Below are 23,350 nucleotides of genomic sequence, written 5' to 3'. Positions count from 1 at the left end.
CTCAGTGGCTAATTCTTGCCTTGAAGGTTCCAGGATATCATATGGGCAACATTTCATATCCAGGCTACTCTAATTTCCATCCAGCTTCCTGCTTGTGGCCTGCGAAAGCAGTGGAGAATCACTAAAGCCTTGGGACCACCCATACCTCTACCTACCTGAAAGAACAGGAAGAAGCTCCAGGATCCTGGCTTCAGATCAGCTTGGCACTGGACTTTGGAGTCACTTGTGGAGTGAACAGAAGATCATTCACTCTGTCTCTCCTTCTTAGCAAATCCGCCTTTCCAATAAAAAAAATAAGTCTTAAAAAATAGTGATTGATGTCAAATTACAGTTCTGTGACACTTGGAGAATGTATGTTAAACTACAGAATTACCATGAAAAATACCATGAAAAATAATATGAATAAGAAATAAGCAAAGAAAAAATGAATGAAATTTGTAGTATACAGATATAGTTCAACAAAATATTTAAATAAAGGAGAAAGAAGTTATTTATTCAACCCAAGACATGCTGATAAAGTATTATCACTTTATTTTTGCTCTGAAGCAATAGTTATAATGCACAACTGTTAATTATGATGTTCCAAAAACCCTTATGTAAAATAAGTGAAATGTACAAAGTCATGAACTCCTGAATCCATGAAGTTATAATAGAAATGTTATTGCATATGTCCATTAAAATGTGAGGTCAAATTCAGTTTTACCCATGTGTCATTCAGGGACTCTGCTCAGACATACCCGTATTTTGACCTGTACAAGTTACATTTTAACTATGAAATTAGTCTCTCTGTATATAACCAGCAACAAGGAGTAAGAGTGTGAAATGAAGTTTCTCTTTTCACTGAGATGTCTACCAGGTGGATTTCAGTTGTGTTGCTGCTGCTACAGCTCAGTTGCCACTTCAGCACTGTGGGATGTGGAAAGGTGTTGGTGTGGCCAGTGGATTTCAGTCACTGGATCAATATAAAGACCATCCTGGATGAACTGGTGCAGAGGGGGCATGAGGTGACTGTTCTCAAATCTTCAGTTTCTGTTCTGCTTGATCACAGTGAATCCTCATCTATTAAGTTTGAAACTTTCCCTGCATCAATATCCAAAGATGAGTATGAGAAGGTTTTCACAGAAGAGCTAATGAAATATGTTTATGAAATGGCTAAATATTCAGTTTGGAAATATTTTTCAGAACTTCAAAAAATGGCATATATTGAATCTGATTTTTCTGAAAACATGTGTAGAGATGCAGTTTTAAACAAGGAACTTGTGACAAAGCTGAAAGAATCGAGGTTTGATGTTATTTTTGCAGATGCCCTGTGTCCCTGTGGTGAGCTGCTGGCTGAGCTACTTAAAGTCCCCTTTCTGTACACACATCGACTCTTTCCAGGCTACACTTATGAAAAGTACAGCGGAGGACTTTTGCTTCCCCCTTCCTACGTGCCTAACACCATGTCAGAATTAACTGATAAAATGACATTCATGGAGAGAGTAAAAAATATGTTGTATGTGCTTTATTTTGACTTTTGGTTCCAAACTTTCAATGAGAAGAAATGGGATCAATTTTACAGTGAAGTGCTGGGTAAGTCTTGTTTTCTTTAGATATTGCCACATCCTGACTATTTCGTGCTTTTGAGGTGACCTTGTATGCATATCAAATAATAGAAAATTGTCTTCTTTGTTTTTAAATGTTTATTTTCATTTTTATTTGAAAGGCAATTTTACAGAGAGAAAGAGACAGAGAGAGAGAGAAAGATCTTCCATTTGATGATTCATTCTCCCCAAGTGTCCACAATGACTAAAGTTAAGCTGATCTGAAGCCAGAAGCCAGGATCTTCTTTCAGGTCTCCTAAGGTGATGCAGGGTCCCACAGTCTTGGGCTAACATCTGCTTCCTTCCCAGGCTAAAAGCAGGGTGTCAGATCTGAAAAAGCAGGTGGGACAAGAACCAGCGCCCATATGAAATGCTGGCACAAGCCAGTAGAGAATTAGTCTGTTGGTGTACTGCACTGACCCCAAAACTTGTCTTCTAAAAGTATAATGAGGGAATGAAAACAAAACATAATGTGTCAGAGCTTGGCACAATGGCTCAATGTCTTAAACCTCACACTGAAAGCAATGGGGTCTTATGATGGTATAAGTTTGTGTCTTGGCTGCTCCATTTTCCGTCCAGCTTCCTTCCTTGGTCTGGAGAAGTAGCTAATGGCCCAATGCATTGGGATTCTGCATTCATGTGGGAGAACTAGCAGAAAATTCTGGTTCTTGGCTTCATACTGGCTTAATTCCAGCTGTTGCTGCCATTTGTAGAGTTTATCAGCAGATTGAAGACCTTTGCCTCTCCTTCCATCTGTAAATCTAACTTTCCAATAAAATAAATAAATCTTAAAATAATAATGAGACAAATCCAAAATGCTACAGAGGAGCTGAGATTATACATCAGTTAACAATTGATAATTTTCGGGCTTCGCATGATACCATAGCGGCTGAAGTCCTCACCTTGAACGTGCTGGGATCCCATATGCGCAGCAATTCTGTTTCTGGCGGCCTTGCTTCCCATCCAACTCCCTGCCTGTGGCCTGGGAAAACAGTCGAGTCGGCCCAAAGTCTTGGAACTCTGTAGCAATGTGGGAGATTCAGAAGAAGCTCTTGGCTCCTGATTCCTGGCTTCAGATTGGTTCAGCTCCAGCCATTGTGGCTGCTTGGGAGAGAAGCATCAGAAGGAAAATCTTCCTTTCTGTTTCTTCTCCTCTCTGTATATCTGTCTTTCCAATAAAAATAAATGAAATCTTAAAAAAATTGCTTAACTTCCACCAAAGAGGATATTCCAAGAAGCCCCATAGTATACCAATGCTGATTTGTCTACGCTATTATGTACCCTTTTTGCCATGCTCCATACAGTTTTTAACTAACTCACACATTTTATAAAAAATTGTTTTATATATAATTATAAACACACACGTACATATATATTTAAAAGTTACACTATTTTATTACATTACCTAATAAATCGCCACCACAGTTGGGATATGCAGTATTTATATCGCACACACTGAAAAACACAAACCAATGTTTAGCTTTGGAGTAATGATATTTTTTAAAGATGATCTATCAACTCATCTGTTTTCAGAACCACAATCTAGACTACTACTCAGTCATAAAAACAATGAGGTGAGTTATAGCTGTAATGTCTTTCCACAATGTTCCTGTTATGTACAGCTGCATACACTCTCTCTTTTTAACATACTTGCATACACAATCCTCTGGCAAATCATTCTTATCAATAGAAGAACTTTTTTTTTCTTTATTGGAAAGGCGGATATACAGAGAGGAGAGACAGAGGAAGATCTTCCGTCCCATGATTCACTCCCCAAGTGAGCGCAACGGCCCATGCTATGCCAATCCGAAGCCAGGAGCCTCTTCCGGGTTTCCCATGCGGGTGCAGGGTCCCAAAGCTTTGGGCCATCCTCGACTGTTCTCCCGGGCCACAAGCAGGGAGCTGGAAGGGAAGCGGGGCTGCCAGGATAGAACCGGCGCCCATATGGGATCCCGGGCGTGCAAGGCAAGGACCTTAACCACTTGTGCCACCATGCCGGGCCCCAATAGAAGAACTTTTGAAAATATCTTTGGAGACTTGCAAATCTTCTTCAAAAATTACCTGACAAGGTGCAGTGTTGTGGGCCCTGCAGTTGACGTCACCCTCACTTGCCATACTGGAACCCAAGTTTCTCTGCTTCTGAAATGGCTCCCTGCTAAGCTGTCTTGGGAGGCAGTGGAGAATGACTCAAGTACTTGTACTTCTAGAAACGTGGATGCTTCTTCAGGCTCCTAATCTATCTTTAGCTGTGGCTATTTGGTAACTGAGCCAGATCAAGGGATATCACACACTCTCTCTTTTTCACAACATCTTTCCTCCTGCTCTCTCACATCCCATAAGCCTGATTTTAAGTAAATCTGAAATAAAACAACAACAAAACATTGATTTATGTTTTTGGAAAGTTGGATTGACAGAGAGAAGGAGAAGCCAAGAGAAAAATCTTCTGTCCACACATTTACTTTGCAATGGCTGGGGCTGATCAGATCCAAAGTTAGGAACCAGGAGCTTCCCCCAAGAGATGGGGTCATCCTCAAGAGCTTTAGCTGGACACAAGCAGGGAGCTAGATGGGAAGCAAAGTAGTCAGGACATGAACTGGCACCCATATGGGATCCCAGCACATGTAAGGCAAAGTCTTTAGCCAATACTGTACTGTGTCAGGCCCTCAGGTTAATCATTTTAATAAAGGAATAGAGCAGTCATACTCACCTAACACTTTTACTTTCTTCTCTCCTTAGGCAGACCCACTAAACTGACTGAATTAATGGGGAAAGCTGAAATGTGGCTCATCAGAACCTACTGGGATCTGGAATTTCCCCATCCACTCTTACCAAGTGTTGATTTTGTTGGAGGGCTCCACTGCAGACCTGCCAAACCCCTGCCTAAGGTAAACCTATTCCAGGCAGTTTGGTTCTGCTTGTTTGCCGAATGAGGTTGCAATCTTTCTGCATTCTTCACTCAAGTGTTTGTGTCTCAGGGTGTTATGGGTGGTGGAACACAGGATCTTAGCAAGAAAAACTAATTCTGTACCCACAGCAGCTATATTAATTTCATTGTGCTATAAATCAATGAGGGCTAACTGGAAAAATTTGATATAAAGTCAGTTAAAATTAGGTCTTTATTTGTCAACAAAGAAAAATGCATTAATTATTCTTTCAAGGAATTCTGATAAGTGTGTGTGATATCCCTTACCTAAGTGCTCGATACAGATAGAACATAGAAAATATCTATCTTCTTGCAGATGAGGAAGTACTATTCAACATGAGAAAAGTGTCATCAGATATGTTCTGCCTAGAGCTAGACTCTAAGATACTTTAGGAAAAGTTCTCTGAGTAGCATGCATTTCCATAGCACATGCCTGTGAGGACCAGCACAGAGGCAACCTACCTGAGGCTCAACAACAACCACAAAGTCTACCTATACCAAAAGGCAGATGTTTCTACCGGATATATTGGAAATGTGCTGTTACTGGAATTGCAATAATATTTTGGTAGCATTTATGTTGGTATTTTTCATGATGGCAAAAATTGATTTTAATTTATACAGTGCAATTCTATCTTTATAAACTTTTCCATGTATTTCATTCATAGTCTGGATGTGGGCTCAGAGCGACACTTGTCACACTGCACTTTTCACTCATGTTCCCACCTTCTCTTTTTCTCCCCTTTATGTGTTTTTAATTTGTACAATGGCATATTTTCAGGTTTCTTAGCAATCCATATACAAGCAGAGAAAAAAAAAACCACTGTTTCTCAACAGTGTGGACTAAGTCTATAAACAATAATAAAATGTCAATATGACCAATTTGATCATATTTAATATATTGTTGATACTCTGTACATCTTTATAATGCAAACTAGAAAGTAAGAAGTGTCTGCAACAGCTTCATCAGGTCTCCTATTTCACTATTATAGAAACAAAACCATAAAGTTTAGACAAATTAAAATCCAACATTAATTTTTGGAGTTAGGAATTACTTTCACAAGTAAAAAGTTGCAGTCAACTTAAGGAAAGTTCAGTTAATGTAACTCTCTATCTGAAATATTCCTCTGTCTATATTAAGGGAAAATAACAGCATCCCACAGAAAGGGAATAAGCTGATTTTGTAGGATTTTAAGAAAATTGAATACTGTATAATTGCTAATTCAATTGTTTGATTGCAATTGCTGTCATAAAACGTTGTAAAAACAAGATTTCTATCCACTTTCATAAAGAAGAAGTCTATCTAAATTATTAGAAAAAGTTGTTGAGCAAAGTACACACTTTCCACCAATTATTAGTATTACAGATAAATTTGAGTGTTTGGGAAGAATATCCTATCTGTAAAATGCATCAAGTTTCTGAAAGATGCATGTGATGTGGTCTATTGTACACATTAAGTAGTTAAGATGAGAGAATAGTGGATGCCCCAAACACAAAATCATTGATGAGTGTTTGAGGTGAGAATGTGTGATTACCCTGAACTGGTCATGACACTTTGTATATATCTAACAAATTATAACCTGGCAAAAACCTAAACTTAAATGTTTATTATGTATTAGTTAAGTAACATGCATGCGTGTAAACACATAAATGCATTTATACGTAAGCAGTAAATACATTTTGGGGACCTGTGCCATGGTGAAGTGAGTAAACGTGTTCCCACTCTGTGTCTCTCTGTGTGTCTCCCTCTCTCTGGGTAACTATGTCATGCAATTGAACAAATAAACTTTTAAACAGCAAAGCTCAATTATCTTTATGATGTAAATACATGCCATTGTGCATGTTATGTGTACATGTTGGTGTGCTTGTGTAACAAACACAGCAGTCATTACATCCCAGTGGCCCTCTCTGGTCACGCTCCTGGATCATTTCTACTCAAATAGTTCCGAATTTCTTTGGGTATCTGGGCATTCTTTTCAAGGTTGTCCATTCACAGTGCAACATTGCTAATTTATAATCCTGTTAAATTAGCGTAGTAAGAATGTACTTCCCTGATTATCTTGTTACCTTCAATCTGTTCTCAGATGGCTTCTCTTTCTTCCCCTTGTAATGTGTGAATACACAAGGCTGCTTTGGCAACAACCTGTTCTGTTTGTGTGGTCCTATTTTCCCTTGATCCTTGATGTTTCTTATTAACTTTCTTCTCAGGATACCACACAACACCTCTTTCCTTATTTGTAATTGCTGCATTCTAAGCTGAGCTCACTTTGCCTTCTTTCTGCAAAATCCTATTGCAATACCCTGCAATATTACTGTGTAACACAGAGATTATGAATAAAGTTAGCTTTGCTTTATCCCCAGTGTCAGGAATTCTGATTTTCCTTTCTAAAAAGTCTTTGCAAATGCATGTGCCTTGCAGATTGCACCTCATGTCTTCCTCTAGTATTTTGATGGTGTCTGCACATAGGTTAATTGCTTGGTTCATTTAGAGTTGATTTTTGTATAGGAAGAAAGCTAAGTGTCTTGTTCTTCTGAACATTCCTAACCAATTTTCCAAGAACAGTTTGTACTCTTTGGGTTGATTTTTGAATTGTTACCTTGCTACATCTTAGAGATGAAGGTCAAATTCATTTTGGAGACCTGGACCTTTTCCCCAGCATGCAGTGGTGAATCTCTGGAAACTGTTGGTTCATGGATCTTGGATCAGTGAGTGAGTCAAAATCTAAAACCATTGCTCTCTGGAAACCTACAGAGAATCTTCTAAGGACACATTCCTGTTGCTTTGAAAGTGTGTGTTCTCATAGGATCAACCATTAACACACATTCTCATAAGGAAGGTTTTTGTTGGACAATTTTCTTTCTGCAATTTACTACATTTGATGGATCTGTAATCATTCAGGAAATTTAAATGCGTCATCACAAACAAAATAAAAAAGAATGAAAGAAAGAAAGTTGGAGAGATGTATAAGTTATATATATAAGTTACATATATAAGTTATATAAGATATATAAGTTGGAGAGACTTATAATTTAATCTTAGAAATAAAAGAAATCTGTTCTCCTTATATTAATTTAAGAATAAGCACTGGGTTATGCTTTATCTGATTATTATTTTTTCTTTGAAAAATCAGCTACATAATGGCACACCTATGGCAGAAATTTAAATAATCTATAATGCATTATTTAAAAGGAGATTCATTATTAGATCTTACATGATTTGTTAAATCACTTGCAATTATTATGGGGAAATTGGTTCTGGCAACCAAATTTCATTTGGCCATTGTTTTATTTCTCTATGTTCATTTACAAAATTTAGTGTATTAGGATGAATTTACAGCTATCCTTTTCTCAGTTCTCTAATTTTTTGCTTTAAATGCTTTTAAATATTGTAAAACAGAATAATTACCACTAAAATACAGGGTTCTATTACTATAATATAAAATTCCAGTAAAATAACCCCAAAAGTCCCATTTATACTTTACTAATTTATGGATAGTTATCTGTTTAAGTAATCATGCTTTTGGTCTTGTTTATGTGTAATACCTTTTCTCCAAAGTCATATTTTAAAATTGATATAGCAATGAAATGTGCTGTCCATATCTGCCAAATAGTACTCGCCTCATCATTTAACTCTTTGTAGCAGGAATTACCCATTTCAGAAAGACCCCACAATGTGTACTATAACTACTGATGCTATTTACAGCTCCTGGTGAAGATTTGTTTGTCTGGACTTACTGAGAAATTTTTAATACAATATTTGATTCCTCCCTAATGCAATCCAGACATGAGAAGTTGCACTTTGTTCCCAAACCTCTCTCATCCGATCAGCTGGTGGTTGCAGTTGCTGGGTTGGTTCTGTTTCCATCCCTGTCTTCTTCTGGAACCAATGAGTGTTTGCAGTCCAGCCTGGTTCTGCCCAGCACATAAAGGCCCTCATATAAACCAGTGGGAACTGCAGCCTAGCCAGAGCAACCCACATTAACCCCAACCAGGCCCGCCTCCTACCCTGGTTTGCCAGTATGCGTGGCAGACTAGTCCAGTCTGTCCCACATTCCCTTCTGCTCTCATACATGTCAATGGATATTAAAACCTTATTCCATCTAACCAGCTCAACTATCCAGCCTTCATGGATTGTTGGGTGTCTGTCTAGCCACCCCTAGGCCCTGTCTTCCATGGGGGGTGGCAACACAAGAGGGAGTGTTTCAGTCTAGTTCATATAGATCTTATGGGCGCTCCCCTCTAAACCTTCAGGTCTCAGTCCCACGCTTTCCCTAAAGTTTCATGTCCCTGTTCCTGGGAATCACCAGGAATTCATGTCTCACCTACACTAAAGCTGGCCTTATTCACAGATGTTCCTAAGAAGCTATTTCATATAATAAAAACCCCAGAGCTTGCTGCTGGGTGGCCAGCAGGAAGAGCCTGGCACGATTTGGTGCATGGGCTGCCCAAAGCCAAGGACTCAGCCACTTCCTTGCGGCAGAGGCTTTGGCATGAGTCCCCAGTTGGATTCCACCTGGCAGGGGCACCCCTCACAGCTGCCACCCTATGAGCGGTTTCAGACCGCCTCCAGCCCTGAGATCAGAAAGATTGGAATTCACCCAACTTGTCCTGCCACCAGCTTTTGGTGGCAGGGTGGAGCTAGGACATTAATCCAGCTCCCAAGTTTCTCTCATGGCTACTCACCCTGAAGGATGGTTGCTCCTGGGCCAGGAGAAGCCAAGGACTCAGCCACCACTTTGCGGTGGAGGCTTTGGCCTCTACTTTGTTATAATAATGCAATTCCTCTGTACAAATCAATGACTAACTCAACTGCTTATTCTTATACCTTGAGAAGATACAAAAAATTAACTCAAATTAAAATTTTTTTAAACAGTAAAAAAAAGAAGTAATAGCATACATATATTCCTGTTTGAAAAGTATGTGTTTTCTTTCTTATCTGTTTTCTGTCATGCGGGGGGGAGCAAGAACAAGGGCAAAAGGGTGAAACACTCCAAGTGTACACATTTATCCATGAAATTTACCAGCTTATATAGTTGAGATATGTTGTTTCCCTGCAAATTACAAAGGAAGATCAATTTTAAAGGTCTTAGATTACAAAACAGACTATGACAATGAAAAAGTCTGTCACCCCTCATCAATTACCAGCTACAATCTGGAGATACAAGGACAGTGGATGCATTAGCTAAACAGACTTGTTCAAAACAGAATTTGAGAATCAAGATGGCAGAATAGGGTACAGACATGTTTAAATGGGCAGAGAAACATTAGCCTGTGTGAATCAGAGAGGGTATTCCAGGAAGTAGGAGAGATTAGACCAGCAGGAGAGTGGTATCTGGAGACTGACAGACACAGGAAACAAGAAGACAAGACGATGCGATGTTGCAGTGACTGATACCCCAGCAGTGTTCAAGGAGTCGTGATCTGAATTGTAAAGAAAAGTTAAAAGAACTTGCCTCTTCCAAATCTGCCCTACAAATGATACTTCAAGATGTTCTCTTGACAGAGAAGAGGAATAGCACCTAACAAAACCAAAAGCAAATGTGAAAAACATCCCAGCAAAACAGAAGACTAAATCAATGAACAACCTATTGCTAAAATGACAGACCAAAGTACCACCCATACATATTAACCCTGAATGTAAATGACTTAAGCTCGATCAAATGTCAGATTAGTAGACTGGATTAAAAAACAAAACCCATCTCTTTATTGTCTAGAAGTACCAAGTCCAGCTCCAGCTGAGTTTGGAGCTCGAGAAGGGTGCATGAAATAGGCGTAAAAAGAAGAAAGAGACAGACCACTAGGATTCCATGATCATTGTGAACACTGCGAGAAAGCTGTCTGCTTTATTTATACAGAAGCAGTCACAAGCTCTGGCACAGGCCTTTTACATCATGGAGTTACTTCCATGTGGCCCCAAGCAGTACAATTACAAAGTTTTCTTTAGGGGCAGTTTGACATAGCTTGGCGGGGAGCATCCTTGTTTATCTCGGCTTGCCTGTCCCCACCTGCTCTCCTCAAGTCTGGACTCTAACCTTGGTACCGCCTTTGACAACCAGACCCCTACCTTGAATTATGTTAGGGGTTAAAAGGTCTGGGGCCTTGGTTTAAGGGGCTTGGGGTCATTGACATTAGGCCTGCGAGCTCAGCCTTTTGGGTCCCAGTAACAGGATAGCCTTTATGGTCTTAGTAACTATATTTTTTGTCATAGCAGTTTCAGCCCATACTCCCATCACTTCCATTAGTTTGAAAAATTTTTTTCAAGCCATTTCCCAGAAAGCATGCTAAGATTTCATGGCAGTGGGTAGGCACACAATAAGGTGTCTAGAAACAGCATGGACTTAATTGTACTCCTGTGTGCAGTTAAAGGCCCACTCACCAAGACATTATCAATAACATTAACTCTCAAGCTCATGTTGGTTTTAAAAGCCATCTCACAGGGGCAAACAATGCCTCAATAGATTACAAAATTCTTAGTGGGATGGTTGAGTGTCCATGCGAAAGGGGATGAAACTGTGTCAAGGTGCTCAGAGAGAAATCTGCCGGGCCCTGCCAAACAGCTGGAAGCTCCCTGGGCCCTGTCAAGCAGGGAGCTGTTGTCTTCACACCTTGGTGCCATCCACACCTACTGCACGGACCCCAGCATAGAAGAGACACACTTCACCAACAAAGATCAGCAGAAACAATATCTCACAGATTTTTATTTTTTTTGTTAGTTCATCTTTTCAAAACACTTTCTTCTAATTAAATTCTTCAATGATTCATAGATCATAGAGTAACTTCATTTTCTTGAAAAAGGTTCTTGATTTTCTTTTAATTTCTTCACCCAACACATTAGTCATTCAGTAGCATTTTGTTTAACTTCATGGTGTTGTTAATTTCTTTTTTTCTGTTGTTGATTTTGTTTTGTGGCTTTTCTAAATTTAAGGGGATGTGTAGTAACTGTGTAATGGAGACTATCATATCCAGACATGAGGATACAATGCAGTATGCGTCTCTACTTCCAAACTAAAGATGGACTTATAATGAAACTATTTACTATATCTTGACACGCAATGATGCACATATGACTGTGTATGAAGAACTATAGGAATAATATAGCAGAACTCAGTGAGTGGGGAGGAAATAAGGTAGGGGTTAAGGGAAACCCCAGGATATATGGAACTGTATAATAATAATAATAATAACAATAATAGAAGTACAAATAACAGAATTTTCACAAACCTTTTTTAAAAATAGATAATCTATTGAGTGAATTTAAAAAAAAACAAGTAAAAAACAATTAAGTATGATTGTTTATCCTAATATAAGAAATATAAATTTTATTATATTTATAATTTTACCTCCCAATTCCTACCTAAGCTTAATGGCAGAGATGTATCTATTAGTAAAACGATCTTAGTAGATTTGCATGCAAACAGTAGGTTTTGAATCACCCCTTAGCTGGGATGTTAAAATTTTTGTTGTTTCTAATAATAATTAGCATGCATTTATTTATTTTAAATTTTTTATTTATTTTTTGAAAGGCTGACTTACAGAGACAAGTAGAGAGAATCTTCCATCTGCTGAATCACTCCATAGATAACTACAATGTTTAGAGCTGAGCTGTTCCAAAGCAAAGTTTCAGGAATTTCTTCCAGGTTCCACATGACCACAGAGACCTGAGCAGGCATGCTGTTCTTTGCTGTTTTTTCAAGCACCTTAGCAGGGAACTAGACTGAAAGAGGAGCAGCCCGGAATAGAATCTGCCGTTTGGGAAACGGACACTACAGTCAACAGACTATGCAATGACAATGCTTCTGATAACTGATCTTCACAGTGATTGCTTTGCATTAGTCCTTTCCTAATGAAATACACTTTCTTCACAGGACATGGAAGACTTTGTGCAGAGCTCTGGAGAAGAGGGAGTTGTGGTGTTTTCTTTGGGCTCAATGGTCAGTAACCTGACAGAAGAGAGTGCCAATGTGATTGCATCAGCCCTTGCTCAGCTTCCACAAAAGGTCTGAAAGGGTACTTTGTGCTGGAAAAATCTGTCAATTCTATTAGGAGTTGATTTACTGATAAAGGCTCTATGCCCAGCAATTATATCTGCAATTTATCTCCAAAGTCACTTTTAAAATGAAAATACACAGTTAGATGATAAATAGTACTGACAATTACTGCAAATTACAAAAAAGTATGTGATATTTTATCTGCAAGAAATGTATTTTAAAAGTAAAATATGAATTAATATTACAATAGTATAGCAGGATGGTTACAGTATAATCAGTGAATTATCCTTTGACTTGTCATTTTGTTTGCAGGATTGTTGAGAACAATGTACTCAACACAGATATGTTCTTAATGAAGTAAAATGTTAATGGATAACTGCATTAGCATGATAACTATGAACAACTGTGGAAAGAGCAAAAGATCGGAGTGCATCACAAATTGTGGCTTCACATAGAACTCAAGTATTTTTATTAGTTCTTTACTTTATAATATACCTGTTCACTGTGATAGTCACAGTGTTACACAGAGAAAGGAAAGGCACATCGGATCAACTTTGATCCTAATTATGTGGCACCCAGCCACTTTGACTCAGAGTATGTGAAAAACGAAGTCTTTCTTGACTATGCATGGTCATGCCAAAGTCCAGTGAGGAAGACGTAAGAGGAAAGTGATAATGAAATCCAGTGCTCAGGATGAAACTTGTGCACAAATACAGGTGGCCCCAAGAAGGTCAAACACAATTACAAAATAATATTTGAAACCAGCAAGCTCTTCACCATTAAAACAAATAATAAACAGATTAGTACCAAATTTTTACTAAGAGGACTAATGTGAAACATAAATTGATAAAAGAAAATGGATGTGTAGGTCATCAGAATTTGGTATATGATTACACAAAAATTTACATAGCTATCAATTTCTTAAAAAGCTAAATTTGTCAATAATGGCCTCTTGTCAAGCACATCAAAACTACAACCTTCATCTATCTAAATATAAAAGCAGTCAGAATACAAATATATTCCATTTATAGCACTATTTCACAAATTTCATAACTTAAAAGCTGTTTCGTAGTTGCCTATCTCTGTTCTGTGAGGGACTGAACCTTGTGAACTGCTGTCCTCTTCAGAAGTGTAACTTGCTGAAATTTGGAATGAGATTCATGTAAAGCATTGCCTTTTATCAAATAGGTTCTATGGAGATACAGTGGCAAGAAACCACGTACCTTAGGACCCAACACTCAGCTCTACACTTGGATTCCCCAGAATGATCTTCTCGGTAAGCCTTTGGGAAGAAAGCTTAAAGTATGAGGAATAACCATAAAAATTATTTCAGAGTGAGTGTTTGATGCAGCAGTTTGGGAAGCCGTCATTCTATATCATAGCACCTGAATCTGAGTCCCAGCTTGGCTCTGGATTCCAGCTCACTGCTAAATGCAGATCCAGGGAGGCACTGGGTCAGATGGCTCAGCTTGTCGAGTACCTGCCAGCTTGTTGAGGACTCTGAGAGGGTCCTGGAGTCTTAAGTTTGCTCGCCCTGAAAGGAGGTTTTGCAACAATCATGGGAGTGAACCAGCAGCTGGGAGATCCCCTTCTGTGTTAGATCAATCTGTCTCCCTAACCATTCAAATTAATAAACAAAAGCTTAAGAACTATCCTAACTTACCAAATTTTATTTTGGGCCTAAAAATGGCAAATATTGATAATTGATATTTTATTAGACATGTTGACATTTTTAGAATTAAAATATCTGCTTTAATATAACTATCTCTAAGAATTTTTCAGCAGTTTCCAGTTTGTTTCCCCTTTCTGCATTTTTCCCACAACAGAAATCTTTTAAGACTCATGGGTATTAACTCTCATTCCTATGATCAACTTCATACATTTCAGTAAGAAAAATTTACTTTTATTTCATCAAGCGATTATGTGTCTTTTGCTTTTATAAGGTTTTCTTTGATGTAAGATCCACTTTTTCTTTCCTTTTTCCCATTGGCCCATCCTATATTCCTTAATCACATCTCAAGTTTTAGACCACCTCTTGCAGGTGGCATTCACTCACCTCTCCAGTGCAATGAGGTGTCACTTCCTCTGACTTCAGTGCCCTTGGATGTCAATAACGAATCTGTTTTCCAGAAAACTTCTATTTTTCACTAAAATTTACTCATTCCAGGTCACCCGAAAACCAGAGCTTTCATCACTCATGGTGGAACCAATGGCATTTATGAAGCGATTCACCATGGTGTCCCTATGGTGGGCATTCCTTTATTTGGGGATCAGTTTGATAACATCGCTCACATGAAGGCCAAGGGAGCAGCTGTTAAAATGGACTTGATCACAATGTCAAGTGCAGATTTGCTCAGTGCAGTGAAGAGAGTCATTAATGATCCTTCGTAAGTATAGCAATTTTTTCAATTTCCTTGATGTTTTTATTACTGTTATTTCTCATGGTATGGTTTTGCAGGTGTAGGCATTCTTCCCTCCATCTATTCTTCTTCTCTACCCAATCTCCAACATACCCTTCACATTTTACCCATATTATTGCAAAAATGTAGTTCTTCAGCAACAGTCACAGTCCAACATTCTGCCGTTTAAGTTTGTCATAATTTTAGAAATGGTAGTAATATCATCCTTCAGTGTGTGTCATTTTTCTCTTGCATTTGATTTTGAGACAGTGAAGTTATTTAACTGTTGTGAAATGTGCTTTACTTCTAATCTAGTGTTTTTGAAAGTTGCAAACCAAACTCAGACTTACACAGCTTTATTAGGAACAGGTTGAATGATGCTGTATGCACTATTTTGAAGCATGTTTTATTTTGCAATGATTTAAGAAAATATGATATATGCACCAATTATATTAAATGTAAAAATAAAATGAATTTAGTAAGCTGTTAGTTATCAAAATGTTATCAAAAGATAATCTTAAATTTTTTTGTCAGACGAAAAATAGATGACATGTCCTAAAATTATCTCTGCCCTTACCTCAAAATTCTGTTCATCTGCCATTTTACTTTATGTGTCTTTGAAAAAATTCATCTGGTCACTTATGTGAATGGAATTCTGCAATACAGCGTGTGTTACAACTGGTGTCTTTCTCTTGAGATCGTTTCGCCAGTGCTCATATGGGATCCCGGCATATTCAAGGTGAGGACTTTAACTGCTAAGCCAAGGTGCCGGACCCAGACTGATATATCTTAACTTCATCCAGATTAGTGATATATTGATTTTTTTTCTATTTAATTTTAAAATGTTTTTCTGATTTTTGCTGTAACTATTTCTTGGGAATAACAGGACATTTCATTTTAGCTCTTCATTTCTCTTAAGGCTGAAGATGGTAGATAATTTTTCATACATTTTTGGACTATTCATTTATCTTTTCTGGTAAAAGTCTATTATAATCACTTGTCACTTTTTATGTAGCATTCTTCTCATCTGTCTCTTGAGTTCTCAGAATTCTTTTTATGTGATAGATACAATTTCTTTCAAAATTGAATGATTCATATATCATTTTCTTGAAGTTGATTTTTGAAGCATGTAACTATGCAAGTTTGATAAAATTATAAATAATAAATGTTTTCTGCATTCAAAGGAAATGAGTTTGCAGAATATGTGTTCCCTAGCATGGTCACTGTAAATTCAGCATCCATTTCCATGATCAATATGTACCCACATTTACAAAAGTGGGTACTATCATCACTATCGGTACTACACATGAAGAATATCACCTATATCACTCACAGTTAACAGTGTGTTACCAAGAAGGAAACTGTAGTGAAATGTGTTGTTAGAAATGCTTCTGAGGAGACAAGAGAGGCAGGCACAGTGGCACAGTGTGTTGACTGTGTGTTTGTGGCACTGGTAGCCTCTACTAGAGTGCCCGGTTAAGTCCTAGGTACACTGTGATCAGTCTAGCTTTCTGCTGGTTCACCAAGGAAAGCAACAAAGGATGAGCCAAGTATGTGAGTCTGGCACCCACAAGGCAGAACTGGGTGGAACTCACAGCCACAGACATCAGGGATATTTAGGGAGTTAACTGGCAAATGGAAGACCTCTTTCTCTCTGATACATAACCAAATAAGTAAATACAGTTATTTGAAAGGTATAAGATAGAAAATCAATATAACTCAGGAAAAATTCTAACAAAATATAAACTCTAAAATGGAGATATGAATATAAATATATTAGAATTTAGCATTTGATATAAATACAAAAATCACTTAAATACAAAGATTGTCCAACTAGATATTAACTAAGTAGATACTTAGCAAGTTATTTGAATAGAAATAAAGAGATAGCTTTCAGAGGTTAAAAATGCATTTAATTAATAAGTATTGTGTGCTGTTGCATGTGTTCTAAAAAGAAATAGCAATGAAAAAAATCAATGCTAAAAGTGCAGAATCATTTTCATAATATTAACTGGTAAATATTGAAATACCAAGTTCTAGCTTATATACACTAACTTAAAGCACTAATAGAACTGGAATTAATTACCATAAGGAGAAATACAGATATGTGGCATAGTTATAATAGAATACTTTTATATACCTCTCTCAATAACAAAAATGTCTTTAAAAATAATGAATACATTATGGTCAGCATTGTGTCACAGTAGAGTTGAATCTTGTCCTCAGCACTGCTGAACCCCTGGGTACTGATTCAGCTTCCAGCTGCACCACTTTCTATGCAGCTCCCTGCTAGCCTGACAGGGAAAGCATCAGAAGATGTCCTAAGTGCCTGGGCCCCTGCGCCCAGGTAGGAGACCGATGAACCTTCCAACTCCTTGCCTCAGAATGTCCCAGCTCTTTCTGTTTGTGCCACTTGGGGAATGAACCAATCGATGGAAGCTTTTTCCTGTTCTTCTCTCTGTCTAATTCCGCCTTTCAAATAAGAATAAATCCTACTTAAAAAAAAAGAATAAATAATGTTTGGTTTGGAAGGCATGCCAAAAGGCATGTAGGCATTTTTACATGGGTACTAATTTTTTTTTCCCAGCTGCTCCACCTAATGTCCAGTTCCCTGCTAACAGTCCCAGAAAAGCAGTGTTTGGGCTCTGACATGCATGTGGGAGACCCAGATGATACTCCTATCTCCTGAATTTAACTTGGTTTAGTCCTAATTGTTGAGCTGTTGAGGCTATGTCGAGGTCAAACCAAAGGTTGTAATCTCTTTCTCTCTCCCTTTCTTTTCTTCTCTGTTTTGTTTCGGTTCCTCTGTCAGATAAATATGTAATGAAAAAAATAAACTGAAAAACACAATTGTTGTAAGTACCCAGGATGAGCATCACACAATCCCACATATCAGGACACACAATTTCAAAATGTTCATATAGAGTTCATATAGTTTATCAACTCCACTTTCCTAAAACATTCATAATTATTTGCTTATTTATTTGAAAGGCACTTAAAGAGAGGAAGAGATAGAAAAGATCTTCCAATCTCTGGTTTCCCCAACAAATGGTAACAACAGTCTAGGCTGGGCCAGGTAAGCCAGGAGTTTCTTCCAGCTCTCATCATGAGTTGCAGAGGCCCACACACACTTACATCATCTTCCTGCTGCTCTTCCAGGAATCTGATTAGGGAACAGGAATGAAAGTGGAGTAGCTGAGACATGATCCATCATCCATACAGCATCCGGTATCTCAGGCAGTGGTATATCTTCTATGCCACAATGTTGGTGATCACACCAAAACATTTTAAAATCCTCCCATACACAATAAAATTAAAACATGAGCTAATCTTGGAGCCAGTTTATTTTTTTAAATCTTGGTACAATGGATCTTTAGAATATTGATATGATCATTAAAATATAAATGTCAATGTACATTACAAAAATTGTTTGAGAACATTAAATTTTCCTTTATTATTTCATTAAATATATTTATAAAGCCAGTTTTTCTTTCCACACCTTCTGGGACTCTCATAGCTCTTATATTTGGCCTCTTAATAGTGTCTTTCAATTCTTGAATACTTTTTTGGCCTGATCAAGGTCTGCTTCCAGCTTTTTATTTGCTTCCCCATGATGACGGAAAATATCTTTCAATTCTGAGATTCTTTCTTCTCCTTGCTTCATTCTATTTTGGAGACTCTCCACTGTACTTTTAATTTGCTCTACTGTGTTCTTAATTTCTGATATATCAGTCTTGATTTGCTTTATTGCTGCTGTTGCTTGTGTAAAATATTCATTAAATTCTTTTAACTCTTGTATGAACTTCTCATTGTTGATCAGACGCTTTAAAATGAGTCTTATGAATTATGTGTCCCCCATTTTCTCAATGTCTTCCTCAGTTAACTCTAAGGTTGGCATAGGGTTTTGCTCCTTTGCAGGGGAGTTTTTAGCAATATTCATTGTGCCTTTGTCTCTTCTTTTGTTCCTGGTCATTGTACTTCTGGTTAGCAGAGTCTTCTCCTTGTGGCAGGTTTCTAAGCTCTGTCACCTACAGGTCTACAGTTCGATTTTATTTATTACAGTTGATACACAATTCTTTGCTTGCAACCACTTGTAACACTCCCTCCAGAAAATTCCAGGTCTGGGATCTTATGTTAAATTTCCACCAAGAACTCCATAGCCACAATTCCTGGCTCACCAATGTCCACCTCCTGTGTTACCTTGCTGAGGCTGCACCATTGTCTCTGCAACCTTTGTCCCACTTCCGGTTGGAGCAGGTCCCAGAATTAGGGAGACACCAGGTGTCCTATACAGTTAGGTTGTTGGTGACGCTAATCTTGTCTGAACCTGTTGGACATTAGGTCTGGTGCCACACAGACCTATTTTGACAGGTACGATGCCACAGTTGGTAATATTTTCCTATGGGACCAGTGCAATCCACTGAACTTGGTGAGTTTTCCCCAAGCTCAGCACATGCACAGTTCATGTTGTCCCCTACAGTCCTAAATTGTTGCCACACTATATAAAATGGTACCTGACATGCCACTACTAGAGTTCTTGATCTGCTGGCCATTAGGTTAGAGGGCTACCCAGACCTGTCTTTGGTGGAAACTGTAGAATGTCACGTTGATGCAGTTCACTGAGTCAGAAATGAGTTCACTCCCAGCCCAGTTTATGCTCTGTCCTTTCCCTTGCCTTTGCCTCTTTAAGCAAAATGGTACCCAATTCAGCTCTAGCGGGCTTTGAAATCCACGCTGTTCTCACACTGCCAGTTTGAGATCTGTTGCTCTGTCTCTGCTCCTGGTCAAACCAAACAGACCAGTGGGACGGACAGTTTTTTGGGTTTACCTCCCAAGAACCCAGTGAAAGTCCCTTCCCACCTGGTTGCTGGTGGAGTTCCAGCTGCTGGTGGAGTTCAGATCGCCCATTAGCTGAATGCCGCTGGGTTGTCATTCACTGCAACACCACACCGTTGTGTCTGCTGCTTTCCTGTGTCTGTCCATCTCCAGATACCCCTCTGCTGTTGTTCTGTTCTTTCCTATTTCCTGGAATGTGTCCTCTCTGCTTCATCCTGATTAAATGTTTTTCTTTCCATTTAAACCTGTTCTTACCCTATTCCACCATTTTGATTCTCCCACAATATGATTTTTTTTTTAAAGATTTATTTTATTTTTATTGGAAAGGCGGATATACAGAGAGGAGAGACAGAGAGGAAGGTCTTCCATCCGATGATTGACTCCCCAAGTGAGCACAACGGCCGATGCTATGCTGGTCCGAAGCCAGGAGCCTCTTCCGGGTCGCCCACGTGGGTGCAGGGTCCCAAAGCTTTGGGCCGTCCTGGACTGCTTTCCCAGGCCACAGGCAGGGAGCTGGAAGGGAAGTGGGGCTGCTGGGATTAGAACCAGAGCCCATATGGAATCCCGGGCGTGCAAGGTGAGGACCTTAACCACTGCGCGACCGCGCCGGGCCCCCACAATAAGATTTTAAAGAACAACATAATTAACTGATTTTAGGAAAAAGACACAAATTAATTTGTTTTGTTCAAATACATCACCAAGCAGAATTAATATGTTGCACAAAAGCCAGGAAGTAATTACTTTTGGGAAGAAAGTCATACCTAAACAGTCCTAAAGAGGCAGTGCTTCTCCCCAGCTGTGCCAATTGTGGTCACCTGCTGAGGAGGTGCCTGGTGTCTTCCCTGTACCATAGCTTTCAGGACAATCATGAAGTTACCAGCTACTCACTCAGGATAACTGGAGTTTTTCATGTTTGTCCAACATAAATTCCATTTGTATAAAATGTTTATGTTGTAAAAATATCATATTAAAATAAAAATTAATCATAAAACACTGGGGAGATGCCTACAAATACTGACTTATGTCACCAAAAAGAACTTCTAGGACTGCAAGAAACAGTGTCGGCATATTCATCAAGAGGGAAAATCAAAGTTAGGGAAGAAACAGGTAGAAATTATTCAGGAGTTGACATGGAGCAGTAAGGTTAAGGGAGCTAGTTGTCCATATATTCTGTTCTCCATCCTCTGCTATGGTACCAGATGTCTTCTGTAGGCCTCAATGGGTTACCATGTCCTCCATGTACACCACTGTCTGCCAGCCAACACTCCATGCTCTATGTGTAGACATATATATATATAACCCCAGCCAAATGATGACAGCAAATTTCTGAGTGAATGGAGACTATAACATCGGCTGCTTCAGCCAATGGACATTGGAAGGAATTCCTCCTCCATTGACTGGTGGATTTACAGCATTTTGGAATTATCGCATCCAATGGAGCAGAATCCTTGGAGTGTATGACACATTGTGACCCTGGGTTGATACTGGGTGACATTTCCCCATTCTCGGATATTGGGATGGTTGGGAGACTGGGAACAGCGTATGCTGTTATCTCTCCCCTCCCCCAAGAAATGAGAAGAAGAAATAAAGCTTGGAAGCAGTGATCACACCTGCTTCTCCCTAACCGTAAAATCTTCCCACCCTGATCAACTATGTAAGCATCATCCAATGTGGCCTTATAAAAAAAAATTAAAGGAGCTAAATGCAGAATATACTTCATGGCATCAAAGCAAAATCATAGACATAGGTTTGTGCATTGGCAAGCAACAGAAAAAGACATTTGTAGCGTGTCATCTTTTAGAGCTCAATAATCAAATGAGAGTTTTAGATCTCATTCTAAATCTACTGACCAGTAAGTTGGAAATGTTTGTAGGACAGTATCCTGATCCAACATTTAAATTTAGAATATAGTTCTAGCTTCTGACAGTATTACAGTGTTAAGGATAAGATAGACAGGTCACAGAGGTGTCGCGTTTAAGAAAGGCTTCCCCATGATTGCACAATTCTCTTGTAAAAATCTTAAAACACTCATTCTCAAATGATATTTTGATTGTTTGATTCCCATTTGGAATGTTTCTTTATCTTTTCCTATCAGGAAAAACATATTTCCCATAGTAGTTTCAAAATCTGTCACCCAGAAAAAAGTCAAGCTTAAAATGCCAGTTTCTGAGATGACTTAATCAAGCACATCACTTCTTCACTTACTTACAATACTCACTCATAGAAAATTTATCATAGATATTCCTAGTCAAATTAACTTTCTTGCAATGCTGTTATCTTTATGTTTCCCCTTTAGATATAAAGAGAATGCCATGACATTATCGAGGATTCACCATGATCAGCCCATGAAGCCCCTGGACCGAGCTGTCTTCTGGATCGAGCATGTCATGCGCCACAAAGGAGCCAAGCACCTGCGGGTTGCAGCCCACGACCTCACCTGGTACCAGTACCACTCTCTGGATGTGATTGGGTTCCTGCTGGCCTGTGTAGCCATTACTGCACTCATCATCATAAAGTGTTTTCTCTTTTGTTGCCGGATGTTTGTTAAAAGTGTTAAGAGCAAAAGGGAGTAGTTTAAGCATGTTAACTTGAAGCTGAGAAACCTGCAAGATGGGCCGTCTTCGGGTTAATTCTGCAAGGTGAAGATCTGATGCAAGTTTGTCTTCTTCGTGTGACAAAATAACACCCTTCCACCTACCCACAGAAAACAAAGTTGTTTTTCTGAGATTCAAATCCTCTTTAAAAACTGGAAAGATTCCAAGCCTAAATGGAGTACGAGCAAATTAATGACATGTACCACCTATCTAGAAATTTTCCATGGTCATCAATAAAATTTCCCATTATCTCTCTGATTTGGTTTAAGTACTGTATTGTAAGGGTACTCACGTTGTGACAGATTTCTTGCACTGCCCCCTCCAAGTGGCTTTAATGCTTCATTGTGGACAATTACTCAGGTTACTCAGTAAGAAAGGGAGGTCTCTGCACCAGGAAGAAGAAGACTAAGAATCACTCCTTTTTTCATGATATTTTTCTGTGATGACAGCCCTTTTTTGCTCTTCTTCTCAGGGGGCTGTCAGCAGATAAAAATGCGAGCATATCCAGACCTTGTTCGCAGCTTTTGCATAGATAATCATTTTCTCTTGGCACTAACAAGACTTATATATATGTAAGGCACTTCTGTCCATTTTCTCTGTTCATGACAAAATAGGTCTAACTGTAACATTTCATTGTCATTTACACTCCCATTATCTGGCCATGTTTCCTTGTCTCCCGATTTATATTGTGGGCAAGTTTAAAGAAAAAGTTCAGCCTCCTCTTATACATTTTGGGTTCAAATTGTGGTCCATTTTGGGTTCAAATTGTGGTCCATTTTGAAAATACATGTAAAGAATTGTGTGATATGGTGAGTCAGATTTCTAAACTAACAGTGATTTGAGAAATGGTAAAGAACTGAATTGAGAAATGATGAAGAACCTTTTGGCTTTTCCATTAGGTAAGTCTTTTCAGGTAGCACAATTGCTACACGTTTCAAATCCCTTGCTTTGGTTGTTTTTATTCCAATCTGGCTGAACTAGCACTTTTATTTTTTAAAGATTTATATTATTTCTTACTGAAAAGTCATAT

The 23,350-nt window shown here is 38.6% G+C and overlaps 1 protein-coding gene across 2 annotated transcripts; it reads left to right on the top strand.

Annotated features, from left to right (window-relative positions):
• The first annotated feature begins 845 nt into the window (after positions 1-845).
• LOC121147004 (UDP-glucuronosyltransferase 2B31-like) lies at positions 846-22,299 on the top strand. Of its 2 annotated transcripts, none has more exons than XM_040966614.1 (6): positions 846-1,572; positions 4,320-4,468; positions 12,369-12,500; positions 13,680-13,767; positions 14,659-14,878; positions 22,023-22,299. In XM_040966614.1, the coding sequence occupies exons 1-6, from the start codon at positions 846-848 to the stop codon at positions 22,297-22,299; spliced, it is 1,593 nt and encodes a 530-aa protein (XP_040822548.1). The 2 variants fall into 2 exon arrangements, with proteins under 2 accessions (XP_040822548.1, XP_040822549.1); XM_040966615.1 differs by having other exon boundaries at positions 846-1,576; positions 4,324-4,468.
• The last annotated feature ends 1,051 nt before the right edge of the window (positions 22,300-23,350 follow it).

The sequence above is a fragment of the Ochotona curzoniae genome, unplaced genomic scaffold (genome assembly GCF_017591425.1).
Source record: "Ochotona curzoniae isolate NIBS_2020 unplaced genomic scaffold, NIBS_Ocur_1.0 scaffold_4506, whole genome shotgun sequence".
Lineage (NCBI taxonomy): Eukaryota > Metazoa > Chordata > Mammalia > Lagomorpha > Ochotonidae > Ochotona > Ochotona curzoniae.
The sequence above is the reverse complement of the archived record's forward strand: the minus strand, read 5'-3'. Positions and strand labels throughout refer to the sequence as shown.

Excerpts from the sequence above, each read along its gene's own strand:
- LOC121147004 (XM_040966614.1), top strand. The coding sequence starts at position 846 with ATGTCTACCAGGTGGATTTCAGTTGTGTTGCTGCTGCTACAGCTCAGT. Across the intron at positions 1,573-4,319 it reads ATTTTACAGTGAAGTGCTGG|GCAGACCCACTAAACTGACT; the intron begins GTAAGTCTTGTT and ends TTCTCTCCTTAG. Across the intron at positions 4,469-12,368 it reads CTGCCAAACCCCTGCCTAAG|GACATGGAAGACTTTGTGCA; the intron begins GTAAACCTATTC and ends CTTTCTTCACAG.